Source organism: Nuphar pumila, chromosome 16 (assembly GCF_984573655.1).
Source record: "Nuphar pumila chromosome 16, dmNupPumi1.hap1.1, whole genome shotgun sequence".
NCBI lineage: Eukaryota > Viridiplantae > Streptophyta > Magnoliopsida > Nymphaeales > Nymphaeaceae > Nuphar > Nuphar pumila.
The window spans coordinates 59,001,533-59,027,183 of NC_143264.1; the positions used below are offsets into that span (position 1 = coordinate 59,001,533).

Here is a 25,651-nt window from a genome sequence, read left to right on the forward strand (position 1 = left end):
TTTTAATGGGTTTGCGCTTTTGTTGCCTGAAGAATTACACCTTGGTCTAAGTTCTCGCCTTAAAAAATCAAACGTCTTAATTTGATAAATAAGATGCTATATAAGTTATATTCTTAAAAAAATCCTACACCTTTGTCGGAAAAACCAGGCACCATGATCTCAACCAAACCGTCTGATTTTTCAAGAGACAAAAAGGCAAAAAGCTGAGAAACTGTCAAGGAAAAAATAAATTAGTCATGTTTGTCATATTTTTTAGTTCACGGCCAGTTACAGTATTGTTCCAAAAATTAGTGCGGTCGACAATGATTGAAATTCTAATGTCAAAACTGTTGTGGCTTAAAAGTTTTCAAAATGACAGCGTATTTTACAATTATGCTAAAATATCAGAGCCAGCTTGAAAATTGCGTAGAAAACTTATATTTTGAAGGGATTATAGTCATGTTTAACAGGTGGCGCTTGTCAATTGTCATGCATGATAACCCAAGTGCTCATTTTTTAATCGGGTTTTGCTTGCTCGTTTGGCTCTAGGCAGCATGATCCTTGCCAAACCTGGCCCATCTTGGTCTTGGTTTGGTTTATTCTTTTGTTGGTTTTCTGAGTTCTTCATGCTGATGGTATCTAAGGTTAGTTGTTATTGGTACCTCTTTTTTTGTCTTTTCATTTTTTGGGGTCATAGACTGGTATATATATGCTAATATCTGAGTTGAGTTTCTCTTGTTTTTGGCTGTTTATTTGGTTACTGAGTTGTTTCTGATGACGAATGAGTTTTAGTTGAGCCAGTGGTCGAATTCTGAAGAAAACGTTTCTTGGTTTTTAATTTTTGTTTGAGTTCAGAAAGAAACAGTTTTGTTAGTGATTCTTTTTTTTGGTTTTAGTCCAGGTGCTTGCTGAAATGTGAGATGGGTTTCTGTTGTTTGATTTTTTTTTTTATAGAGGTTGTTTTAGCTGAGTTTTGTATTCAGTTTAAAGGAAAAAAATTGTTGGTGTTTCAGTTCTGATCGAGTTCAGAAGGAAGCCGTTTATGTTCGTTTTCGATTTTGCTAGTGGGGAGTTTCTTTTGGCAGTCGGGTAGGAGATGCTCCCATTCTGATTTTTTCTCCTTTCCGTTTTTTTTTTATGCAGTTGTAGTATTTTTGTCTTTCCTGTTCTGTTTGAATTTGTTGGATCAGAAGCAGATTCTATCTTCCTGGCTTTTGTCTCTATTGAAGTTCGTTTGGACAGACCCTTTTTTTTTCCTTTGTTCTGTTTTTCTATTGGGAAGGGTTTTCTTGATGATGAGCTTTGATCTGAAATCGGGTACACCATAAAGACTAAAAGATGGTTTCCCTGCAAAATTATGTTAGACTCATTCTTTTGTGGTCTGTGGAGTTGTTTGCATGGCAGAACATATTTCTGTGGTTGGGTTAATGAGAAATGGGCACCTAGTGAAGTAAATAGAAAGGTGGTCTAAAGTTTGTTTTTAATTCTTATTGGGGATGACATGAAAAAATAAAGAAAGCGAAGAAATGCGGTTGGGAGCTTTCTTACAGGTTGGCTGCAGTTAATGGCTATGGTGCCTGTATTTATTTTGTTACTTTTGGGCCATGGGATGTCCCTTTCTTAAAAAAGGTGTTTTTTTTCTTTTTCAAGTTATTTTCTTTATTCAATTGGGGTTGGATCTAAAAGGGAAGAGAAGCTTTCTTCTAGTTGCTGCCATGGCCTTGGCTGGGGACTTCTTGGGATCCCTCTACAAAAGATGATGTATCCACTTTATTCCAGCTGATGCACTGGTTCCATATATCGTGAGAGTGGAAGTTGGGAAAGAGAAGGAACTGAAAGGAAGTGATTAGGTGTTCTTCTAGTTTACCTGTGACAGTTCACTGCCTGTTCTTGTCTTTTGATGCCTTCTCTATAATTGTTTCTTCTAGAGTGTTATTTGTTTACCCCTAAACATAGCCTAGCAGGAAGAAGAATGTATGGTGGATGTTAGACTTCTTGCACAGACGTTTTTGTAACCATATGATCTGCTTCATGTTATTTCCTCGAGTTTGCATCTCTGCTCTTTCTGCTTCTGATAGTATATCATGGTTCAACTTTCAATGATTGTTGCTGAGTTAGTCAAAGCTTTAGCATTGTTGCAGTTTGAGCTTTTTGAACTTTGGGATCCTACTTCTCCTTTGGTTTTTGCTTGCTGTTCTATGTTGAAACTTATGTGATATTTTTTTCATTTTTATCAATTTTGTTGCCCAAGTTCCTACTTGGTCAATCTGACCTTTTTTTATGCTTGTGTTTTGGCATTTCATTTCAACTGGTATTCAGCCATTCAATTTATTGCAGACACGTTCACTTCCTGTCAAAATTTCTAAGTGCAACCAGTTTATTGACTTCTTTATAACTGATCCTTGTTTTGGCATAATATTGATTGGCAGTTAGGCTCAACTTATTGCAGTTTGTTTCAGTTGATGCTAATGGTTTTTTGAGTTTAATTATGTGAGTAACCTTTTCTAAATGCTCCATCAGGTTTCTTGTTCGATATCCAATTAGCAGTTAGTCCTGAATTTATTCAAGAGTACTTCAGTTTAACTTGACAACTCTTGCTTTCACACACATATTCAGGCATACAAGCTTATGAATTACTGTTGTACGAGAGTAATTAACTGTACTGTATTTTACCTTGTCGTGTATAATGATAGAAAAGATTTGGTTGACTCGAGAGCAAATTCACCCACTAGACTGTGAATGGCATGTATATTTCTGGAATTTTTTGTGTATCCCTTTCTGATTTTTCTTGTTTTATCAAATCACTCTTCTGCTTCTCTCCGTTAACCAGCAAATTGTTGCATTCAGCTGAAAACAAATGATACTGCAATATCTGTATTGGTATTTATTGATTGCAAAAGATCAGAACACGAAGTGGAGTTTCAGAAATGTGAATTTGGTGATATTTTGCTCGTGTATTTTTGTTTCCTCTTTTTTTTAAGGGAAATATGCACAAAAGTGAAAATTTTGTTGTTTCTTACAACTTTTCCAGTCTTGTGCAGTCTCATAGAACACAAAATGTCCTTTTTTTTCCTTATTCCCCTAATTTTACACTTTTTGTCATTTACTTTATAATATTAAAAGATGTGGTTTGTAACATGTATTTGTTCTCTTAACTGGTGTGAGAGCAGCAATTCCTAAGAGTGGAACGCCTGATTAGTTAGTCCAAATTTTTCCTCAGTTCATGAAGCCCTGTTTGATACGTGGGACAATCCCTTGTAGCAGGGACACCATGGGCCTGTCTGAGATTGTCCCATATTTGAAATGTAGGATAAAGCAGCCAACGCAGTGATTTTCACAACTTCCATGGTCCGACTCGCCACCAGCTCGTCTAGGTGGCATTTGTCCATTGCGTCAAATACGTCCTGAAGTTACAAAAAAAAAACTCTTATCTGCTTGGAGTGAAGATTTTATTCCTGGGGTCGAATGAGATAGCTGGATGGTTAAGTCACTGTATGATAACCAAGAGTTCTCGGGTTCGAATCCCACAGGGGTTATCCCCAAACTTGCCTATCAAATGAAAAAAAAAGTTCCTTGTTATCCATTTTGTTGTCCTTCTTTCCAAACCCTTTCTCATACTAGTAATATTCTTTTCTTACTTTTCCCTTGAAATTGTTATATATGTATTCATCAAAACAAGAAACATCCACCTTCATAATCTTTCATTGATTGTCGTTTTTGGATTTTCTGTTTCTTTTTAAATGAAATCCAAGCATCAAAATATTCTCCCTTCTTATTTGATAACAACCTTATTTAAAGGTAAAAAATATGTACTGACCATCCATAATCGTGCGATATAAGACCAATGAAATGGAAATAAAAATAAAAAAATTGGACTTGGGCTTGTAAACCATGAAGTGCAGGCAGCTAGGCTACCTCAGAAATTAATCCGAGGAAGGTGAGGGGTATTTTTCACGTAAATGAGGACTGGCTTCATGGAAACAAATGCTTGCCAGTTGCCAAATTAAAATTTCACCATGTAACTTGTTTTTTTCTTTTTTGGGTAAATTCAAAATAGGTGCTCAGTAAACTATATAATATGATTTGTTACCTAGCCTTTCCCTAATATTTTACTAGCATTCTTTCCCACCTTTTTCCTAGTGTTTGCAGTTTTTGTTTGAGTTTTTTTATATTGATCCTCTCGAGTGTTTTGGCACATATTTGTGTCTTTGCCATTTCTTCTTCCATTTCAAGTATCTTTTTTAAAGCTTCATCATCATTTTTTTTCAGCTTTCTTCTTGTAATCCCCATGCATTATATTTGATTTTATAATATCAATGTTGTTAGTAATGAGAGTACTCTTTGAATTCAGCATTTAAAGTGTTATTTGTTTCTGTTTTTGTCATTCTTGCTCTTTGCTGGTAGTTGTTAGTGTGCTAGCATGCATTTATGTGGCTTTACATGTATCAAATTTATCAGAGCATTGGATTATTACTTTGACAATATTAACTTTTACATATTGTATTCTAGCTGCTTATTAGATTCTGATGTTCAGATTGTAATGGCTGTATTGTGGTCTGTTTTATGTTTTTTATTATGAAAGCTTTGTGTAAGCAGTTTTAGGAATTCCTTGTATCATCTTTTCATGCTCATCCCAGTTGCACTTTAGACCGAATTTTCATTGTGCTTCACAAGTGAAAGGGACTCTTAATCATGCCATTAGTGTTATGCAGCAATTTAAAATGTCTGAAAACCTATGTCACAGGGATTCGGCTAGCAGGGTGCCGCACCCGCGTCGACGCGACGCGACTCGACGCGGGTGTGGTCAACCCGACCCTTTTTGTCCATTTTTTTTGGATTTTTTTTTTGCCCTATGAAATGGGCTGCGGAATTTTAAAAAAATGATAAAGAAGACCCACGCCGGGGGGATCCCCCGGACCCCCCTTCCTGCAAGGGCAAAAACAATGAATCAGGCTCCACAACTCATCACTTTCATCTTTGGGGACAACCATATAAGATAAAAAAATGGTAAAAAGTAAGTTGGGCATAAATATCATGGACCTTAACAGCTACCATACATTCATACATATAGACTATACATGATATATATATATATATATATATTACATTTTTGCCCCTGCCGCACCCCCGCACCCGGGTTTTTTGGAAGTGCCGAATCCCCGCACCCGCACCCGCACCCATGTGACATAGCTGAAAACAGTTCTGGAAGCATAAGGAAAGAAAGTTTTCCCTTGAAATTATCTATGCATATCAACATTTCAAGTTCATTGTGGTTCTCTGCCGAGTCTTTTCCTGATGGCTTATTATTACATGCATGCGTACTATAAACCACTTTTTGCATGTATGGACCTAAATTTTGAAGAAGAACAAGAAGATGTTTGGGTGCCCACTGGGCATAGTAGAGATTATTCCCCTTTAACTGCATATTTCATTTCAGGTGTTGGTTTGGCACATGGAGATTATATGGTGGTTTTACTAAACCTCATGTGGTGATTATATGATGGTTATATCTAGAGCCACTTATTTGAATGTGCTATTTTTGCACTATGTATAAAATTTTTAGAGCATAAACTTTTTTCTGCCCTTTCTTTTCTTGTTCTCTTCTCTTTGGTTATGAGAGGTTATGAGGGTTGTGTGAGCAGAAGCCTTTTTGTGTGTGCAAACGCGTGCACACATGCATGCCTGCATGCATGCTTCTGACAAATGAATTTTGAGAAAAAAAATAAAGAGATTAGGGGCAGTCAATCAAGACATCAGAATGAGTAGTGGTAAAATAGCCTAGATTGCCTGCTGCTTTATCTGCAAGATCTGGTGCATGAGCAATCAGTCAGAGGCATTTTGCTGCAAATGCACTTGATCTTCCATTTATGGATCAAACCTAGTATGCAGATCAGGTAGATATGGATGTATGCTGCTTATAGTCATATCCATTGAGAACCCTTGTGTCATATTTTGTTTCTTTCTTTTGGTTTGAAGCATCAATGTTGTGTCAAGAGAGGTATGGAAGTATAAAAGAAAAGAAAAGAGGATCTTAGTGGCATCTTCTTTGCTTGAAATTTATTTTTGCATGTTATCTTTGTAGACCAACTGATCATTGTTTACGTTAGACCCAATTGTAATTACATCTGTTCTGCCATTTTAACATGCCTATGAACATGTCTATGGATGTTGATTGCATGATCATCATAGTATTGGAAATTTGTTTTCTCATGCTGTTCTCATACCATGCATTAGTTTTGAATCATGTATACTACAGATGGCCAAAATGATTCTTGCCGCCCATTGCTTGATGTGGAACATGGTTGGATATCTTGTTGAAAACTATGGTAACATGGCATATCTAGGGTTAATATGAAGGTGAAAGGAGATTTTGGAGGACATGACCTTATGACTATTCTAGAGCCCAAAAGAAGTGAGTTCCAAGCAGATCCACTAATTTCACAACAGTCTGCTGGAGATGGACTTAACCATGGATGCCAACTGCATGATGATGTGGAGACAGGAAATGCTGTTTGTACAAGAAAAAATGACTGCTTCCATTCTCCAGATTCTGAGACCAAATCGTGCCAGGAGTCATGTTTATGCACTGATAAAGCTGTTGTAGGAGTCTCCCCAGAACTTGTTTGTTGCCATAAGGAGGGTGTGTATCATGTCATAAAGGATATCTGTGTGGACGAGGGTTTGCCTTCCAAAGAAATTTTTCTGTTAAAGAACAGTGAACTAGACAAAAAGAGACTTCCAAATTTATTAGATCTGGATGTAGATGAACAAAATAATGTCTTGAGTGGAGGGATAACAGCAGGGGCCTCCACATTGGTTGACCTTCCAGTCAATTATAAAAGCAACCAAGTGAAATATCATAATCTGCAATTCTTGGTTTTAGAGGAGGAAGCTATCTGTAATGGTAATATGGACAAGTCACTTAATGGAGGCTGGCCTGGTCCAGTAAAAGAAATTTCCTCTGAAAAGCTATTGTATGATGAATCAGGTAGAGAGGCTGGGAGCTTGATTGCTTCCACCATTGTTGGTAGTGATGAGGGACAGCATAAACATAATCAGGTAACCATGGAGCAATATTTATATTTTCAAATCATGTTTGATTATCTGGATCTGTTACCGATAGATGCAACCACCGAAACCTTGTTAGCGACCATGTTTGGAAGACTCAAACTGACTTAGCCTATTAACTCAAATAGATGCCCAGGCATAGGGCTTGGAGAACTGGAAGAAATTTCAGTCTCAACTTATGACTTGGGCTGAACACACTGAAAAGCCTAGCTTGAGTTCCTGTGAGTCATGTTTTGTTGTTTTTACTCTCACTGTGTCAACTTAGGCAGGGCATTGGCATTCGTGTCTTGTGCCTCACAACTTTAGCCGTGTGCACCATTGAGTAGATCCTCCATGATGACAAGAAATAATAATATAAACATGTGTTTTCCTATGTCTTTTTTCATCTGTACCCATTGTTCATATGTCAGGACCGTGTCATCCTCAACTTGATTGGTTTGATTTTATGTGAGAATACAGGTCAAAACTGAAGAAATTATCACAGATGCATATGTCGCTACTGAATATTTGAAGTGCAACTCCGGTAAGGAAGAACCCTCTCCATCTAGCACAAAGACACAGAGCGGAAGTGTCATTCTGAATTCTGAACCTCCAGATCCATCAATAGAAGGCACTACTGTGGACGAAGGCATGGATTATGGTTGTCAAGATAGTCATGATCTAGCTCAGATTGAACTTGAATGTGGTAGTTCAGTAGGTCTTGGTGCTCAGGGCTCAGTGCACCACATCAGTGATGAGTTGAATAGTTCTGAGACAATTTATTCAAGCGCCATCCATGCAGATCTATCCGGACAATTGAATCCGGGGAGGGATTCTGTATCTGATTCATCTGCATATTCTGCTTCAGTTCCATACTCGGGTAGCATCTCTCTGCAATCTGACAGCAGCACAACCAGTACACACTCCTTTGCTTTCCCAATGTATGTTGATGTTCTCTTTCTTATTTGGTCATGCAAGTGTTTGAAGTTACATAGCTAGCCTTTTTCTTTGTTGATCTCATCTTTGTTTATTTTGGATAATGCCTTTGTTAAGCATTTTACACATGGCTCATACGTTCTGAGAAGAATGGTGCTTCTGTTCTCACAGAACTAAGTTTCAGTCCACTATCTTGATTTAAAGCAGTGTTGTTAAAAACATGCCTCGCCACAAGGGAGGGCCTTTTGGCCTTGAGTGGAACATAAAAAGCGCCAACTTATGAGGTGTGCCTCAGCCTGAGGTGTGCGCCCCATTTTGTTTGGGTCAAATGGGGTCAAAGGCCCCATTTTAACCCAAAAATGGGGGAGGGCCGACTGATTGGGGCCTCCTCCTTCTCGTCTCTCACTCTCATCTCTCGCCCTCTCTCTTGTCTCTTGCCCTCCTCCCTCTTGTTGTCTCCCTCTCTCTGTCGAAAGGAGAAGTAGTAGTAGAAGGTCTCTCTCTCTCTCTCTCTCTCTCTCTCTCTCTCTCTCTCGTCTCCCTCTCTCTCTTTGTTTCTCCCTCTAGCTCTTCCTCTCCCTCTCTCATTGTCTCCCTCTCTCTCACTGTCTCTCCCTCTCTCGCTATGCACACAACACAAACACATGCTACGTCCTTCTTGTTAGTCGACCAACATTATTGTTCAAGTTGAAAACTAACACTGTTTTGACAACTAACCTTTCTAAAAAATTAACACGGGCTCTGTCCCTTTGAACTTTTTTTCCCACTCAAGAGATGAACCATGTAACCAACTAACCTTTCTAAAAATTATATTGATTCAGTAATTTTTCTGTTCAAATAATTGTCATGCTATTCATATTGGTTGCACTTCAAGTTTGCTTTGTTCTATATGTTTTCCTGTGGAAGTTGCTTAAATGTTTCTATTTCATCTCTTCAAGTAACAATCTCAAATTCATTTGATATTGCATCATATCAGATACTCTTTAATGAAATCTAAGATGGCTTACTTTTCATTTAATATTTTCATGTGGCCTACTTTTTATTTCTTAGATACTTGCATAGATGAATCATAGTCACATGTATCGTTAAAGGTAATTTCTCGGCGAGGGTATTTCTCAGAGAGATTTTCAAAAGTTGATAAATCTTGGGAGTTTAAAAAAATTGAAAAAAATATAAATAACAACAAAAAAGCTAAGAAAATAATAAGTTTTGCATTATTTTTCTTTCAAAAATATAAAGAAACATGTTTTAAAGGTTTTCAAATATAAAAGAAACAAAAAATAAAAAATGCAAACTTAAAATAAAATAAAATAATCAAAAAAAATATCGTGATATTTTGTTTCTGGTGATATTTTGTAAATATCATGATATATTCCCGATATTATCGACTACCTTGAAATAGCTGATAATAGTGCAATATTTTCAAAATATCAGTGATAGTGAGATCAATATACACATTAATGTTACTTATTGTAACACCCCGATCTGGGACCTTAGGAGTCCGAGTTCGGTTGGTATTACTTTTCAGAGAAAAATAGTACAAAGTTTACACAGAGAAAACGTGGTTAATTTTTTTTCATTTTATTCTCATAAATCAACTTTTTCTTACAATTGTTCATCATTCATAATAAAATGAAGCAAATACATCTTATTCAATGACAAAGAAAATAAAATATACCAAGTGCTCTGTTGTAGAAGGAGAAGTTGCTCACGTCCTGATTTGGCTAATGCCTGGAACCTACAGTTGTATTTAAACATGGGGGGTGAATCTACAACCTAGTAAGAAATAATTATAAGCAAATAAATAATTAACTTACAACTGTAGTGGGCTCTAAGCTCTTAGTCTTAGTTTAGTTTTTGACACAGCATAAAGTTTGTATATTTTAATTACCCCCTATTATCTTCATTAAACACTCTCTCTCATAACTATCACTAGGTTGGCTATACCGGTCATAGCTGTCTATGGACGTAGCAACCCAGTAGAACACTCAAATTTTACATGTTGGCCAGACAATGAACCATACACTCTCAGTGGTCTTCGGACCACCAGGCACTGCAGTGAACAACCACGGGGACCCCACCGATAGCTAGCCAGGAGGTCAAGCTCTCAATCTCGGTATGGTTCATGCTATATCCTAACCATAATGGTTATCAACCATCAATGGTTCTCCAGAGTGTCAAACCAGTGTGAGTGTAATTCCTAAGTCATAACTAAGTTCACACATTGAACGACATTCTCAAACTCATAATTCACTCATTCTCTCACGAGTGATGTTGTGACTGATCACAAAAAATCTAATTCTTAATCTCATGATGACATTAGAACTTACACCTCTCTCACTTAGCACGCAATAATACAGTGTCTCTACATCGTTAAATCACCGGCGGCCCACTCTCTGTGGTGGCTGCACTCTGGCTGCAAACCAGGTAACCCTTGCCATATGTCGCCACTTTCGGGATTTAAGGGGTCATGCATGCTGATCTTAAAATATTCATTCATACAACATGAATGGACTAAATGAGACTCTAATCTAAACACAGTTTTTTCACAATGCATGCTATTAATGATCATATAGACATGCAATCACAATACAATTTCTTTCTATCTTGCATGACATATCACAACTAACATACATATCACAACAAATATGTATATAAATTAACTCATAATGTCAAGCATGGAAGTTTATTCACGTCATGGACTCACTCGAAAACTATCATGCTAATCATTTATGACATTACAATAATATGCAACGTGAAAATGTTTATTCACTTCTAAAATTACGTATAATATCCTTTACCTTGAAGGTGAATCTAATCTCTCTTCGAAATCGAGCCTCACGAAGCTCTAACAGTATGATCTGGTTACATAATATGTTTATATTAATGCACAAAACTTCATACGTTGTTACTAAATTACCAAAATATCCTTTTCCGAATTTATTCATGAACCCTCAATTTCTGCATCACTAATTTGACTGAATTTCATGAACTAGTAGATTTCTCTCTTCAATATGAGTCCAACGCACCAAACCTCACTCAATTATGAGTTCGGGATGCAAAGTTATGTCCATTTTACCGAAATGGATCTCGGGTATCCAAATAGGTATTCTGGTCATTTCGGACTTTGGTATAACTCCAGAATTACCCGATCCAGATCCATATATGGTCTAGATCCAATACAGTTTAGCTTGATCTAGATTCATTACCCATCTGGGTCCAGAACTATATGACTGAATCTAGGACAGTCTGGATCCAGACATGTCTGTCTGGATTTGGGTTAGTCTGACTGGATCCAGACCTGTCTGACTAGATCCAAGACAGTCTGACTGGATCTAGACCTGTCTGACTGGGTCTCGTCTTGAGACTGATCCAATCGAATTCAGAACAGGTCTGGTTCAGTTCAGCTGGATCTGAACTAAGAACCCTGATTCAGTCAGACCGAACCGATTCAATCAAACCCGGTTTGGATCAAACCGATTCAGCTAAAACCCAATTCAGTCTGAACCAATTCTCATGAACCGGTTTGGCTTGAACCCAGGTTGGTCTAAACCGACCCACATAACCCGGTTCGGCTAGACTCGGTTCAACCCGAACTGGTCCACTTAAACATATATTTTTTTTGTCTGTATCGGTTCGGTCTGGGTACGACCCAGACCAACCCGGTTCGGTTTGGGTTGCATCCAGGTCGAACCGGCCTATTTTTTTTTCGAACTTGATCTGGGTGCGACCCAGACCGACTCGGTCCCCCCCCCCCTTTTTTTTTTTTAATTGGTCTCAGTCTGGTCTGGGTCGCACCCAGACTGACCCTCGGCCTGTTCAAAAAGAACCGAAAGGGGCAAAGCCCCTTTTGTTTATAGAGAGGGGGTGACCACCGACCGACCCTCTCTTTTGTACCCAAAAGGGCACAGGTCGGCCACCGGCCGCCCCCCGATGATAGAGAGATCGGCCACCAGTGTCAGCCGATCCTCTCTCTCCTCTTTGTCTTTTTCCTGCATTCTCTGTTTTTTTTTTGTTTCCTCTGAAAATCGCCGGCAGCCATGGCTGCCGGCCCTCACTCACCGGAAAAGGAAAGAAGAAGAAGATGAAGAAGGCGGAGGAGGGTTACCTTGTCGTCGCCGTCGCCGTTGTTGTTGCCTTCACCTGTAAGCCCTCTCTCACTCTCTCTATCGCCCTCTTCCTGCTCGAATGCGGGGGAGGGCGCACTGCGAGGGCTACTTATAGCGCTCACGGTGGGGTGAGGATAACCCCCCCCCCCGTGGGGGGTGAGGTTTATCCTCTCCCCACTCGTCGCAGATCAGGGAAAGGGGTTCCCTGATTTTTGGGGAACCGCCTTTCCCTCTTTTTTTTTGAATGTTTATCTTCTCTAGCGACTTCATCGGAGGGGGTTTACACTTATACATGTTAATCTCATATTTGTCAATATTTATTTGATATTTTTTATTTCTTATTGGTTGTTGCTTGATCAATAAAGCATTTTTTATTTATTTGTATTTTAGATATTTTTAAAGGATTTTTTTAGTTTTTTTTTAATTTGAGGCTTACTTTTTATGCCTTGCTTCAGTTTTGGTGGAGCATCACACTACGCCTTAACACTTTTCACAACATTGGTTTAAAGTCATCCTCAGGTGTAGGTCTTGGGTTCTGTTACTCGATGTGATTTCAGGTGCCTGACCTGAGATGTGCCAGGTTAGGGCAACCGAGAGAGCTGCCTGTTCAATTTGTAACCTAAGTCACAGGGACTCGGCAAAACAGGTGCCACACCTGCGTCGACGCGACGTGACGCGGGTGCGGTCAACACGACCCTGGGTGCAGTCAACGCACCCAGGGTCATTTTTGTCCACTTTTTTGGTGTTAAAAAAAAATCCCCGATGAAAAGGAGGATTAGGGCAAAAAAAAAATTTTTTGCCCTAATCTTTCCTCTCCCCTTGAGCTTGAGCTCTCTCCTATCGACGCCCCAGCTCCACCTCTCAGGCTCCTCCTCTCCTTTCGCAGGTATGTACCCTCTCTCACTCACTTCTTGTGTCGGCAGGGGAGGGGTCGAGCCCCCCCTGCACCCTCTTGCTCTCTTGTTGGGTCAGCAGGGGAGGGGTTGAGCCCCCCCTCTCACTCTCTTGTTGGGTCGGTCAGGGAGGGGCTGAGCACCCCCTTCCCTTCTCGCTCTCTTGTTGGGTCGACAGGGGAGGGGCTGAGCACCCCCTGCTCCCTTTGTTTTTGGTAGGGAAGGGGTTGAGCCCCTCCCTGTTTTTTGCAGGGGAGGGGCCAAGCCCCCCACCCTACTCCCTTTGATTTCAAGGGAGGGGTCGAGCCCCCCCCCTGCTCCCTCTATTTTCGGCAGGGGAGGGGACGAGCCCCCCTCGCTCTCGCTCTCTTGTTGGGTTGGCAGGGGAGGGATTGAGCCCCCCCTTCTCCCTGTGTTTTCGACAGGGGGAGGGTGTCAAGTATAATTGATTTGAAAATTTTAATGTATTTTTTTTTGTGTTTTCAGGATAAAAATGACGGATAAAGGGAAAGGACTTGCGTCATCCTCATCCCAACATGTGAGTTCTGCTGCTAGTTTTGCTGATAGTTGCAATGGGATTGATGATATGGGGCCACTATGGGTACTTGTAGATAAACTTGCAAAAACTGAAGAAGGAGGTGGTGGAAACAAGAGATTTCGATGCAAGCTCTGCAAAAGAGATTTTGTTGGGTCTTACACAAGAGTGGAGGCTTATTTGTTGAAGATACCAAGACATGGCATTTCAGCTTGCAGAAAAGTTGATGAGGCAATGCGAAGACAATACAAGAAAATACAAGAAGAATATGAGAAGAGAAAGGCAATGGTTGATTCTTCTGCAGTCAATGTGCCATTTGCAAGCCACCAAGAAGATGCTGAAAAAAAAGAAAAGTCAATGTAGGAGGTAGATGAACGATACAAGCAACATTCAATACATATGGAAGATACACTACAACAAAGCAGTAGATTAGCGACGACCACCTTCCGTCGCTAATCCGTCGCTAATCCGTCGCTAACCATGTTAGCGACGGATTAGCGACAACGCGGCGACAGTATGCTTACGTCGCGAATATTTCGACGCTAACTGGCGACGGAATAATTCCGTCGCCAAGTCCGTCGCTAATTGCGACGGAATAACGAGCGCTACATTCCGTCGCCAATCCGCCGGTACTAAACGGCGACCACGGCGTGGCGACGGATTTAATTCCGTCGCTAAGCCGTCGCTAGAATAATATGAATATCGACGGAATCATCCGTCGCTAATCCGTCGCAAAAACGAAAAAAAATAAAAAAAAAATTATTTAAAAATTAATTACGGAGAACTGTACAATTTATATTTCCTGTACAATTTATATTTCCTGTAAATAAAAAACAAACCACACAAAAAAATTCATATAACAAGTATCTATAATAATTAATCGTTCCACCTTAAAACTAAGAAGTTTAATTATTTACAATTCAACAATTACAATTAGGAAAAATAAAAAAAATAGAACTTCTTCAACAAAGTCCTCTAATCATCGCCAAGATTTTGTGCGTCTTCTTGTTCATTGTCTTTATCTGTCCCTTCAGCTCCACTACCCTGATTATCGCTAGCAGCCTACACAAGAAAAGAACAGTCAGTATTGATAAACAAAATATAATAAAATAAATTACACACTATATGTGATTCTATCATGTGCTCATGTGTGATCTAAGGCAATAAAAAAACTCTATATGTGATTCTATCATGCTCATATGTGTGCTAAGGCAGTCAAAAAATTGAATATGTGATTATAGCATGTTCATATGTGTTCTAAGGCATCTAAAAAAACTCTATATGTGATTCTACCATGCTCAGATGTGCTTTAAGGCAGGCAAAAAACTATATATGTGATTCGATCATGCTCGTATGTGTGCTAAGGCAGTAAAAAAATTGAATATGTGAATATAGCATGCTCATATGTGCTCTAAGGCAGGCAAAGCCAAAAATTTTATATGTGATTCTATCATAAATGATATATAACATGTTCATATGTGTTCTAAGGCAGTTAAAAAACTCTATATTTTATTATAGCATGCTCATATGTGTGCTAAGGCAGTCAAAAAACAGAATATGTGATTATAATATGCTCATATGTGTTCTTAGGCAGTCAAAAAACTGAATATGTGATTATAGCATGCTCATATGTGTTCTAATGCAATCAAAAAAACTTTATATATGATTCTATCATGCTCATATGTGCTCTAAGACAGACAAAAAGTTAAATATATATATATGTGATTCTATCATGCTCATATGTGTGCTAAGGCAGTCAAAAAATTGAATATGTGATTATAGCATGTTCATATGTGTTCTAAGGCATATAAAAAAACTCTATATGTGATTCTACCATGCTCAGATGTGCTTTAAGGCAGGCAAAAAACTATATATGTGATTCGATCATGCTCGTATGTGTGCTAAGGCAGTAAAAAAATTGAATATGTGAATATAGCATGCTCATATGTGCTCTAAGGCAGGCAAAGCCAAAAATTTTATATGTGATTCTATCATGCTCATATGTGTGCTAAGGCAGTAAAAAAATTGAATATGTGATTATAGCATGTTCATATGTGTTCTAAGGCATCTAGAAAAACTCTATATGTGATTCTACCATGCTCAGATGTGCTTTAAGATAGTCAAAAAAACTATATATGTGATTATACCTGAGAGGGACCTGGAATCGAAGATCCCCTATCCTGAACAGCGGCCTTGATCTCATTTCGGAGAAAGGGGGCGACGGTGTATTGGAAGTAGTTATTCAGTGATTCATTAATGATCTCGCGTACATCATCACCGGAAAGAATAGTCGGCTGCTTGGAGCTTATGTCGGCGCAAGAAGTTGGTGAGCCATAACTGGAAGAACCAATAACTGGTGAAGTGTTCATATTACTCCCAAACCCGAACACGCGACCTTTTTTGGGTTCACCTGCTGCAGTCACCCATGCTGTAGGATCAAATGATGGATGCTGAGTAGCGTCTTCACCATATCGCTCTACCATTTGTTGCTCATATGCCTCCTACAAAATAATGTTTAAAGTATTCATTAATAATTAATGATAACATTATGATGACTTGCATATATATTGCAATGATTATTAATAGAATTAATACATACCGTTGTCGTTCTCGCCTTCTCTGATACGAAGACTCCCGTGGTCTTCCGTTTATGTGTTTCTACAAACACATCCTTATATGGTACACTGCCTCCTTTTTCTGCTTCCTGCGAAGTTAAATGATAAAAGATTTAGTACACAAATTTGCAACTATACTTATAAAATTAATATTATATATTGATGAGTTACCATTTTCTTTAGGTGGCTCCCAAATGTCTTAGATCCACCTGTGTGTAGATGGGCTTCGGGCATCTTCGATCGATTTTGTGAAGCCTTCGCAGAGCGATTTTTAAATGCATCTCCCGCCCACATATCGCACATTTCATCCCAGTAATCTCTCCTGATAGTAATAGGACCATGGCCCTTCCACAATAATGGATCATCTACTACGCCAGATGTTTTTTTTGCTGCAGTCTTCATAGTGTGCAGCATGTCTGCAAATCGATTGGCAGCCACCTTCTGCCACACCTTCCTTGCATCATTTTCTTCCACCGTAGTTGCAAAGCGATTCGAAGCCTACAAATATTTTCAGAAAGTTAGTAGACATTGCTTAAATAAATTAAATATGAAACACATTAACTATGAGGAACAACTGTATACCATGAATGAGGACCACAATCTGTCTAATACCTCCTTTGGATACTCTTTCCATTGAGCAACTGGTCCTGGTAGATGTTGAAGAAGTGAATTCCTAATCTCCCGTACTACTTCTTGTGGCTCAAACCTCGTGCTGCACATGAATTGTTACACAGTAAATATCAATATAAAATATTTAAAAGATATGCAATAATTGAAAACAAAATACTTACGGTCGATTATCGATATACACTATTCGAATGAGTCTTCTTGTGCCAGCCTGTGAAGACCCTGTTTCCTGTGTTGGCTGTTGACTTGTGCGATCAACTGGTGTAGGTGGGTCGTGTACAGGCGCAACATCATCTGTAAAAAAATACACACCAAGTTCTCAGAATGTGCATTTGAACTAATCAAGCATCTAATTAGTTATATGATATACCTATCACAGGAGCCCGTGAAGATGAAGGTTGAGCCTGGCTACTACTGGATGAGCGACCACTATAACCTCCACGAACCATATTCTAACAAATAACATATGTCATACAATACATTCAAATAATTCACATCAAGTATTACAATGCATTCAAGTCATTCACATCAAGCATTGCAATGCATTCAAATAATTCAAATCATTGACATCAAGTATTGCACTAATTCAAATCATTCGTTAATTGCATAAATTATAATACATTCAGATAATTGAAATCATTCACATCAAGTATTACAATGCATTCGAATCATTCGTATCAAGTATTACAATACATTGAAATAAAATTTTTAATCATTCACACCAAGTATTGCAATACAACTCACATCAAGTATTACAATGCATTTAAATAGAGGTTTCTAGTATAAGATTTTGCTCACTAGCTTGAGAATTCTTCCTCGTCACTAGTTTGACTTTCTTCTTCTTCTTCTTCTTCTTCTTCTTCTTCTTCTTCATTGTTTGCCCATCCACTTGGTACATCATTTGGATCACATTCCTCTATGAATGTTTCATCAGCCAATGGAGATATGACATGCATATCATGCGCAACATCGTGACCATAAGCGAAGTCACAGACATCATCTGATTGATAGTAATCACTGTCTTCAGCTAACTCATCTTCTTGTAACTGATCATACTCGGGGTATAGTTTGGATTTCACCTTGCAAACTGCCCACCATTCATTTCTATCTGACTTTTTTATACTCGGATATGAAGTATAATAAACTTGTTGAGCTTGCGAGGCTAATATGAATGGTTCATATGTTCCAAACCTGGATTTATGATTCACCTCCACAATGCCTGAAGCTTTGTCGAGTCTTGTTGCAGTTGGATCAAACCAATGACACTTGAATACCGTAACCCTGTTATTCATGCCTAAGTAAGTCAACTCCATTATTTCCTCTATAACACCGTAGTAATCATGTTCATTTTCACCGTAGCTGCTACCCTTGACACACACGCCACTATTTATCGTTGATTTGTTTATACCGGTCTTTTGTATGGAATCGATAACCATTTACGATATACCCGTTGTAGCATTGCACAACTTTGGTCGGACCATTTTCTAAATCACATATTCCTTGATCTTTAACATCACCATGGCGAACCTACGCACAGACATAAACAATTATTGTGATCACGATCAATTAAGTAACTTAGTGTTGTTTATAAGTACAAAATTTATGTTAGCTTCTTTACCAACTGTTTGGTGATTCTTCATCTACGACAGTTCTTACATCACTAGAACTCATAGCAGAACCCAGTTCTGTTCCTGCAGCATCAAATATCAAATTCGTATATGGATTATCGTGCACCACATTCACCCGTGCATCAAAATCGTTTCTAAATTCTTCTCCATGAAACGCCCAGTTCTGATAATCACTCACAAAACCCTTCCTGTATAGGTGATGTCTAACGCCATGAGGTTCTACAAATCGATTATTCTTACAAATCTTGCAGGGACACCTAATCCGACCTGTGGGATCTACCGTACTGACACTCGCCGTTGCAAATTCAATAAAACTATCGACACCATCCATATATTCATGCGATAACTCATTGTCCACTATCCTACGGTACATCCATTCACGGTTTGCAGTCATTCTGTCGTATGATGTTACGAATAGTATCCTAACGAATTAAGAAAAAAACAATCAGAATGCGACGATGAAGAAAATATCAAATTTATCATGCAATATACTATGTCAAACAATAACAAGAATTTTGATGCATGCATTGATAACTTAATATTTTCATGTGCAAACTATTAATGACATGATACAATCATTTGAAGCATGCTTTTATTATAAAATTTCACATGGAAGTCAAAATCAAATTGAAAGTAACTACATGCAAGCATGGATACAATTACATCAAACATTGCAATACATCATAATCATTCATATCAAATAAATGGCAAACATGTACCTGCAGCAAACACACTTCAATATCTCACTAACTACTACCATGCTTAGCATGGACTCCGTACTCCAAAAATAAGAACACTTCCATATTTCTACATTAAAATCATGCTCAGCATGATCTCCGAACTCCAACAAAGCAGTCCTAGATATCAACAACTAAGTGAGTGTGTGAACAATAAAGTGCTGCATTCAATAAATTAAATAACATGTGATACGTTTGCATCACTTACTCACCACGGGTATTTACCCGATTTGCATTGTTTTTGTCATTTACTTACCACAGGTGGCCGAGCACGAGTTGGTTCCGTTGAAAAATCTGCACAAAAACAAAACAAATTAAGTAACAAACTAACTAATCATGAAACAAGATGAAACACTAACTAAAAAAATTAAAACAAATTAAAACAACTCTAACTAATTGAAAGAAGAGAAAAGAAAAATAGTATATATGTTAAGCCAAATCTAACTAGAAGATGCTAATTTAACAAACCAGCTATAACATGTTGAACCAGTCGACTAACATAAAGTCATAGACAATTTCTAATCTGAACTACTTAGCAAAGGAATAGTAAATCAATCAATTAGTTTACTAGAAAAGATGTGAACTCCGTTTAACCACCACTATCATAAAGAATTCAAATAGCCCTAATCTAACTAACTGATTGTGAGAACATTAAATACCAATCTATCTAAGAAAAATATAATTATAAAAGACTAATAGATTGAAATACTCTAACTAACCAGATTTCAAGAAAACAAATTGAAGTAAAACTAACTACCAGTAGACATTAACAAACTAACAAATTGAACAACATGGACAACTTGTATATATACATTACAAAAAAAATTTCAACTTAAAATCCATATGGACAACATATATGCAAACTACACTTAAAACCATATGGACATCTTATATACACATATTACAAATTTTTTTTCAAGCTAATCACATGGACAACATAGGGATCACATAATAACTTTTTTTTTTTAAAAAAAGAGATCACATGGGCAGCATAGGTATCCATAACAAAAATTCTTTTCAAAACAGATCACATATGCAACGTAGGTATCTCATAACAAATTTTTTTTAAAAAGATATCACATGGGCAGCATAGGTATCCATAACAAAAATTCTTTTCAAAACAGATCACATAGGCAACGTAGGTATCTCATAACAAATTTGTTTGGCAATGAATTGATCTTTATTCACAAAGCAGATAAGATAAAAACAGGTTCTGTGGACTTTTGATCCGGGGCGGGTCCGTACAGCATCTTTTTGAGCTCCCGTTCAAAGATCTTCATAGCTGGAGCAGGCAAGGAAATCGGGATCACCATCCCTTCTCCCCCTTCGTTATTCTTGGAGTTGACGTAGAAGCTAACCAAGCCGGGGATTGGGCCGTCACTGCCCTTGGCTGGACCGCCGTACACCGGCATTCCCCAGCCGAGGTCCAGCTCGCTGAACCCGGCATGCCTGATGTCCGAGACCACGAAGGTGCGGACCACCGTGATGTTAGGCCGGCCCTTGAGCACCATGAGGTCCGCCACTGACCTCATGTACTCGTCTGTCACCTCCTCCTTGGCCTTCTTCACGAGCTCCACCGCATAACCTAGTGGGTTCGCACAGAGCTTCGCCGCTATCGAGACAGCTGCCGGGATTACTATCAGGCATTGCCGTAGTACCCCTGCGGCAGCGGCGGAATGTACCGGGACCGCGCGTTAAAGATGCACAACAGGCGAACCTCCTCCTCCGGATCGGGCTGGAGGCCGGCAGTGCGGCACCGCCATAGGCAGGGGGTCGACCCCCCTTGCCGGAAACGCAGGGGGTCGACCCCCCCTGCCGGAAAGCACGGCAGGGGGTTAAACCCCCTCCGTTTCCGGCAGGGAAGGGGCGTACCCCCTGCGTTTAGAAGAAGAAGAAGAAGAAGAAGAAGAAGAAGAAGAAGAAGAAGAAGAAGAAGAAGAAGAATATTACCTGCGCTTCGCCGGACGGTGGCGGGAGGTTGATGGGGAGCGGCAGCTGGCGAGCGCCGGCTGGCGAGCGGTGGACGGGGAGCGGCGGCTGGCGAGCGGCGGTGGCCGGACGGTGGCGAGAGCCGACGGGCGGGAGGGAGCAATACAGAGAAACAGGGAAAATAGAAAGAGGGATGGGATTAGGGATTTACGCGATATTTAGCGACGGCTTAGCGACGGAAACATTCCGTCGCTAAACCGTCGCTAAATCAAAATACAAAAACCGCGACGAAATATATACTGTCGCTAATCCGTCGCTAATTAGCGACGACGGATTAGCGACGACAGAGTTCCCTCTCTAAATCCGTCGCTAAAATGGTGTTCTTGTAATCAAAAGTAGCGACAAAAACATGCAGTCGCTAATCCGTCGCTAAGTAGCGACAGATTAGCGATAAAAGTCGTTTCTTCGCTAATCCGTCGCAAATTAGCGACAGATTCTATCTCTAGCTAATCTGTCGCTAAGTAGCGACGGGAAAAATCCGTCGCTAATTTCCGTCGCTAATTAACAATTTTCTTGTAGTGATACGAATTTGATAGAAAAGTTTGGAGGTATTTTTATTCTGGTTCACTCCCATTTAATGCAGCTAGAAATCCTTATTTGAAGGATTTAGTAACATCCTTGGCAAATTGTAATTTGAGTGGTTATGTGCCTCCAAATTCAGAAAAAATATAAACCACACTTTCTTGCAGAAGAGAGGGCAAATGTGGAGAGGTTTCTAGAGATTAAAAAATATTCATGGGAGCAAAATGGAGTTTCTGTTGTGTCTGATGGATGGACAAATATTCAAAGGCATCCATTAATCAATTTCATTGCTTGTTCACTTAGTGACTCAATATTCTTGAAAGCAGTTGATGCATCTGGAGAATATAAAAATGCAGAGTATTTGAAGGGATTGTTTATAGAAGTGATAAAAGAAGTGGGTGATTAGAAAGTGGTATAAATCATTACAAACAACGCTCTAGTTTGTAAAAGTGCAGCGTTGAGTTTGGAGAGTAAGTACCCTCATATTTTTTGGACTCCCTGTGTAGCGCACAACTTAAATCTAGCCCTAAAGAGCATCTGCAACCCCAAAGAAGAAGAAAATTCACAAGCATATGCTTTATGTTCATGGATTGAAGATTTAGAAAGAAATGTCAAAAGCATTAGGAATTTTGTTGTTAACCACTATCGTGCTAATGCTATATTTAATAGGCATTCTGATTTGAAATTGTTGAAGGTCGCTGAAACATGTTTTGTGTCCATCATTGTGATGATGAAGAGGATTAAAAGAGTGAAGAATGCTTTGATTAACATAGTGACTGATGAAAAGTAGACATTCTATCGTGCTGATAATGATATCAAGGCTCAAGAAATTAAAAAATTCATTCTTGATGATGATTTTGGGATAGAGTGGTATACTTCCTTCAATTTACGCAACCTATTTAGGAAATGTTAAGAGAAGTTGATAAGGATGAGCTCATGCTTCACAGAGTTTATGAAATGTGGGATAATATGATTGAAAAAATACAAGCTATAGTTTTCAAGCATGAAAAAAAATCCTGCATTGGATGATTCAGATTTTTTTAATCATATTCATTCAATTTTAGTCAGAAGATGGGATAAGAGCAACACTCCTTTGCATTGTATGACACATTCTCTTAATCCAAAATATTATGCAAATAAGTGGCGGGCTGGTGGTATTGGTCGTGTCCCTCCAAATTTAGACCCAGAGCTATCAAGACATAGAAATATGTGTATGACAAGACTTTTTCCAGAAGCATACCTTCTACATCAAGTCACACAAGAGTTTGAAAAATTTTCATCTTCGATATTATATGGACCGGCATTATTTGCGAGAGAAGAAGATAATATAGATCCTATCACATGGTGGTCGACATTTGAATCAGAAACACCTCTTCTCCAACGTCTTGCATTAAGATTGCTATCGTAACCTGCTAGTTCATCTTGTTGTGAAAGAAATTGGAACACATATTCTCAAATCCATAACATGAAGAGAAACAAACTCACCAGCAAGCGTGCAAAGGATTTAATATATGTTCATTCAAATCTTCGATTACTTTCGCGAAGCAATGATGAATACAGGTACTAATTTGTTCTCTTAGTTATTTGATTATTTCTTAGTTTTCATTTAAATATACTTGTATTGTATTTATCATTTTCAAATTGGGTTTATAACGCAGACAAGGAACATCCAAATTTTGGGATGTAAACCCAGAAGAGTGTAACTTCGAGGGAGAACATGATTTCAACATAACAAACATGAATTTAGCTGAGCCCAATATTCCTTCTAATGATGCATTTGATGCTGAAGAAGAAAATTATTAACATCCATTACTTCATCATGATATACTTTGGTATGTAATTTAGTTCTTTTATACTTTACTTATTTGATTGATATTTAGGTCGATTTATGTAATTGCTTTACTTATTTGATTGGTAATTTGATATTTAGGTTGATATACTGCATGCATGATCATATTATGACAATGTTAACTGTTAAATGTTAAACTGTTAAAACTTCAAAATTATATATATATATATTTACATTTTTGCCCCTGCCACACCCCCGCACCCGGGTTTTTTGGAAGTGCCGCATCCCCGCACCCGCACCCATGTGACATAGTTTGTAACCTGTTATGTCCCTGGCCTGGCCTGAACAGTAAACTAGGCCTGTCTATGTCTTTGGTAAAATGCACTTTCAGTGGGCTTTGGCCTGACCCAAACCCAATGAAACTTGAGCCCAGCCCGATCGAGGCCACTAAGGGTCGGATCTGTTTGTCAGTGGGTCAGGGGTCTCCCTGGCTTACTTGGGTCTAATGGGAGTCTAGTCAGGCTGGCCCAGTGTCCACTACCACCCATTTTTTTTTGATTTATTGTACAGTGTGGCCCCTCATAATGGAGCAGATAGAGGGTGAGTTGGTTGATTATTCCATAGGATTAAATATTAAACTGTGAATCAGAGATTTCACTAGTTCAAACTGAGTTGCTGCTGAAAGGATTTTCGAGTACAAAAGATTGATAACAACTACCAAGATCAAACACAAGATTTCACAAAAAACATGCACACAAAGAAACCAGGTTTTACGTGGTTCGGCGCACTGCCTACATCCACGATCTTCACCTCTCTTTTTCAATAACTCAACGTGAGAGGGTGAGTTCCACTATATTAGCAAAGTCAGTTACATAAAATGTGGGATCCTTCTCTAAGATTAGATTCCTTGATTTTAGGTCAAAGATTTAGGAAACTAACTTTACAAGTTTGTATTGCCGCTTTTGTAAGACTTGTTTTTAACAACTTTATCAGAAATCAAGAGTCCTTCCTTTGTGGTTAACCTTTCCATTTGGATCGTCTTTGGATCACACGTTTTTAGAGCCTGATTAGGATCAGGATTGGTAACTCCAACAGCTGCTCTATGTTGACTATTACCTTGTTAGGCAGCTCTGATTGAAGTTACCAAATCTTGGAACGATTGCTGTTGTGCTCTTAACAGATTTACTGTCATTTTCCATTGCAGATTGCCTTCGGAGTGGAATATGAGTCCTGTGAAGATGGCAAGAGCAGATCCCAAACAGTTTAGGAAGCACAGAGGATGGAGGATGTCACTTCTATGCTGTAGATTCTGAGAGTGTGACAGGTGTTATGATTGGTAGATGAGACATATACTACGTCATCGAGGTTCCCAATTCTTGGCATGCATGAAGTTTGTTGAAAATCTTGTTCACATGTTCATATCCATTATGCAGGTATGAAAGAGTTGATGATCGGAAGGGATTCATGGTTGTAGTGTTCGAACGTCAGCATCATATTTGCATTAATTTATCTTCACATCTGATGTTGCAATGCACACAGATACATACATATGTGCAGAATGTTGCCAGTACTGTTGCACGTCTTATCATGTACATGGGCTGGTTCATCTTTGTGTGTGTGTGTGCGTGCATGCACACGTGTGCATCCTTCACCTATTTGGCGTGTGCACCTCTCTTGCTATATCTAATTGAAAGTTGGTCGTGAAAGGTAGCTTGCTTCTCTCTGAATGCCCCAATGGATTTGGAATTCCTGGGAAGAGGAAAAAGCAGATAGAGCACAGGCCTTCTCTTTCCGTCTGCTATTCTCGAAGTGAGCGAATTGCATGTAGAGAGGGCTTATAGTTTAATTGGTTGATACTTACTGCTCACAAGGGTTATATTGTAGGTTTGAGTCCTACTAAGCCTATTCCTTTTTTTCTCCTACAGTACACTCAAAGCCCCCTGCCACCTACTTGATTCTGATTTAGTCCGTCATGTGGGTACCTCTGAGGGCAAAAAAAAAAAAAAGTTTCATCTTGGTAATGATTGTCAACTTTTATGTGGTGGAATTCGCTTTGTGTGCGTGCGTGTATGCATGTGCAATTTCGCTTGCTGTTAACTTGCCATTACTTGAAATCTATAATGCAGTTGCAGAGTGCTTTTAGGTCCCCATAAAACTTGAGTAACTTTACAGCTTGCCTTTGAATTGATTGCCCAACAAATATGGCAGGAGAAATTGATGGCATCAATTAGGTGAGTTGTGTTGA

The 25,651-nt window shown here is 38.9% G+C and overlaps 1 protein-coding gene across 8 annotated transcripts; it reads left to right on the top strand.

The window, feature by feature from the left end:
• The first annotated feature begins 493 nt into the window (after positions 1-493).
• LOC149813286 (uncharacterized) lies at positions 494-25,113 on the top strand. Of its 8 annotated transcripts, none has more exons than XM_089991792.1 (5): positions 494-623; positions 993-1,068; positions 6,236-7,038; positions 7,507-7,967; positions 24,611-25,113. In XM_089991792.1, exons 3-5 carry the CDS (start codon positions 6,331-6,333, stop codon positions 24,717-24,719), a joined length of 1,278 nt encoding a protein of 425 aa, XP_089847918.1. In that variant the 5' UTR covers positions 494-623; positions 993-1,068; positions 6,236-6,330; the 3' UTR covers positions 24,720-25,113. The 8 variants fall into 8 exon arrangements, with proteins under 8 accessions (XP_089847918.1, XP_089847914.1, XP_089847920.1 ...); XM_089991788.1 differs by having other exon boundaries at positions 6,324-7,038; XM_089991789.1 differs by lacking the exon at positions 494-623 and adding an exon at positions 682-894 and having other exon boundaries at positions 6,324-7,038.
• Positions 25,114-25,651: the final 538 nt, after the last annotated feature.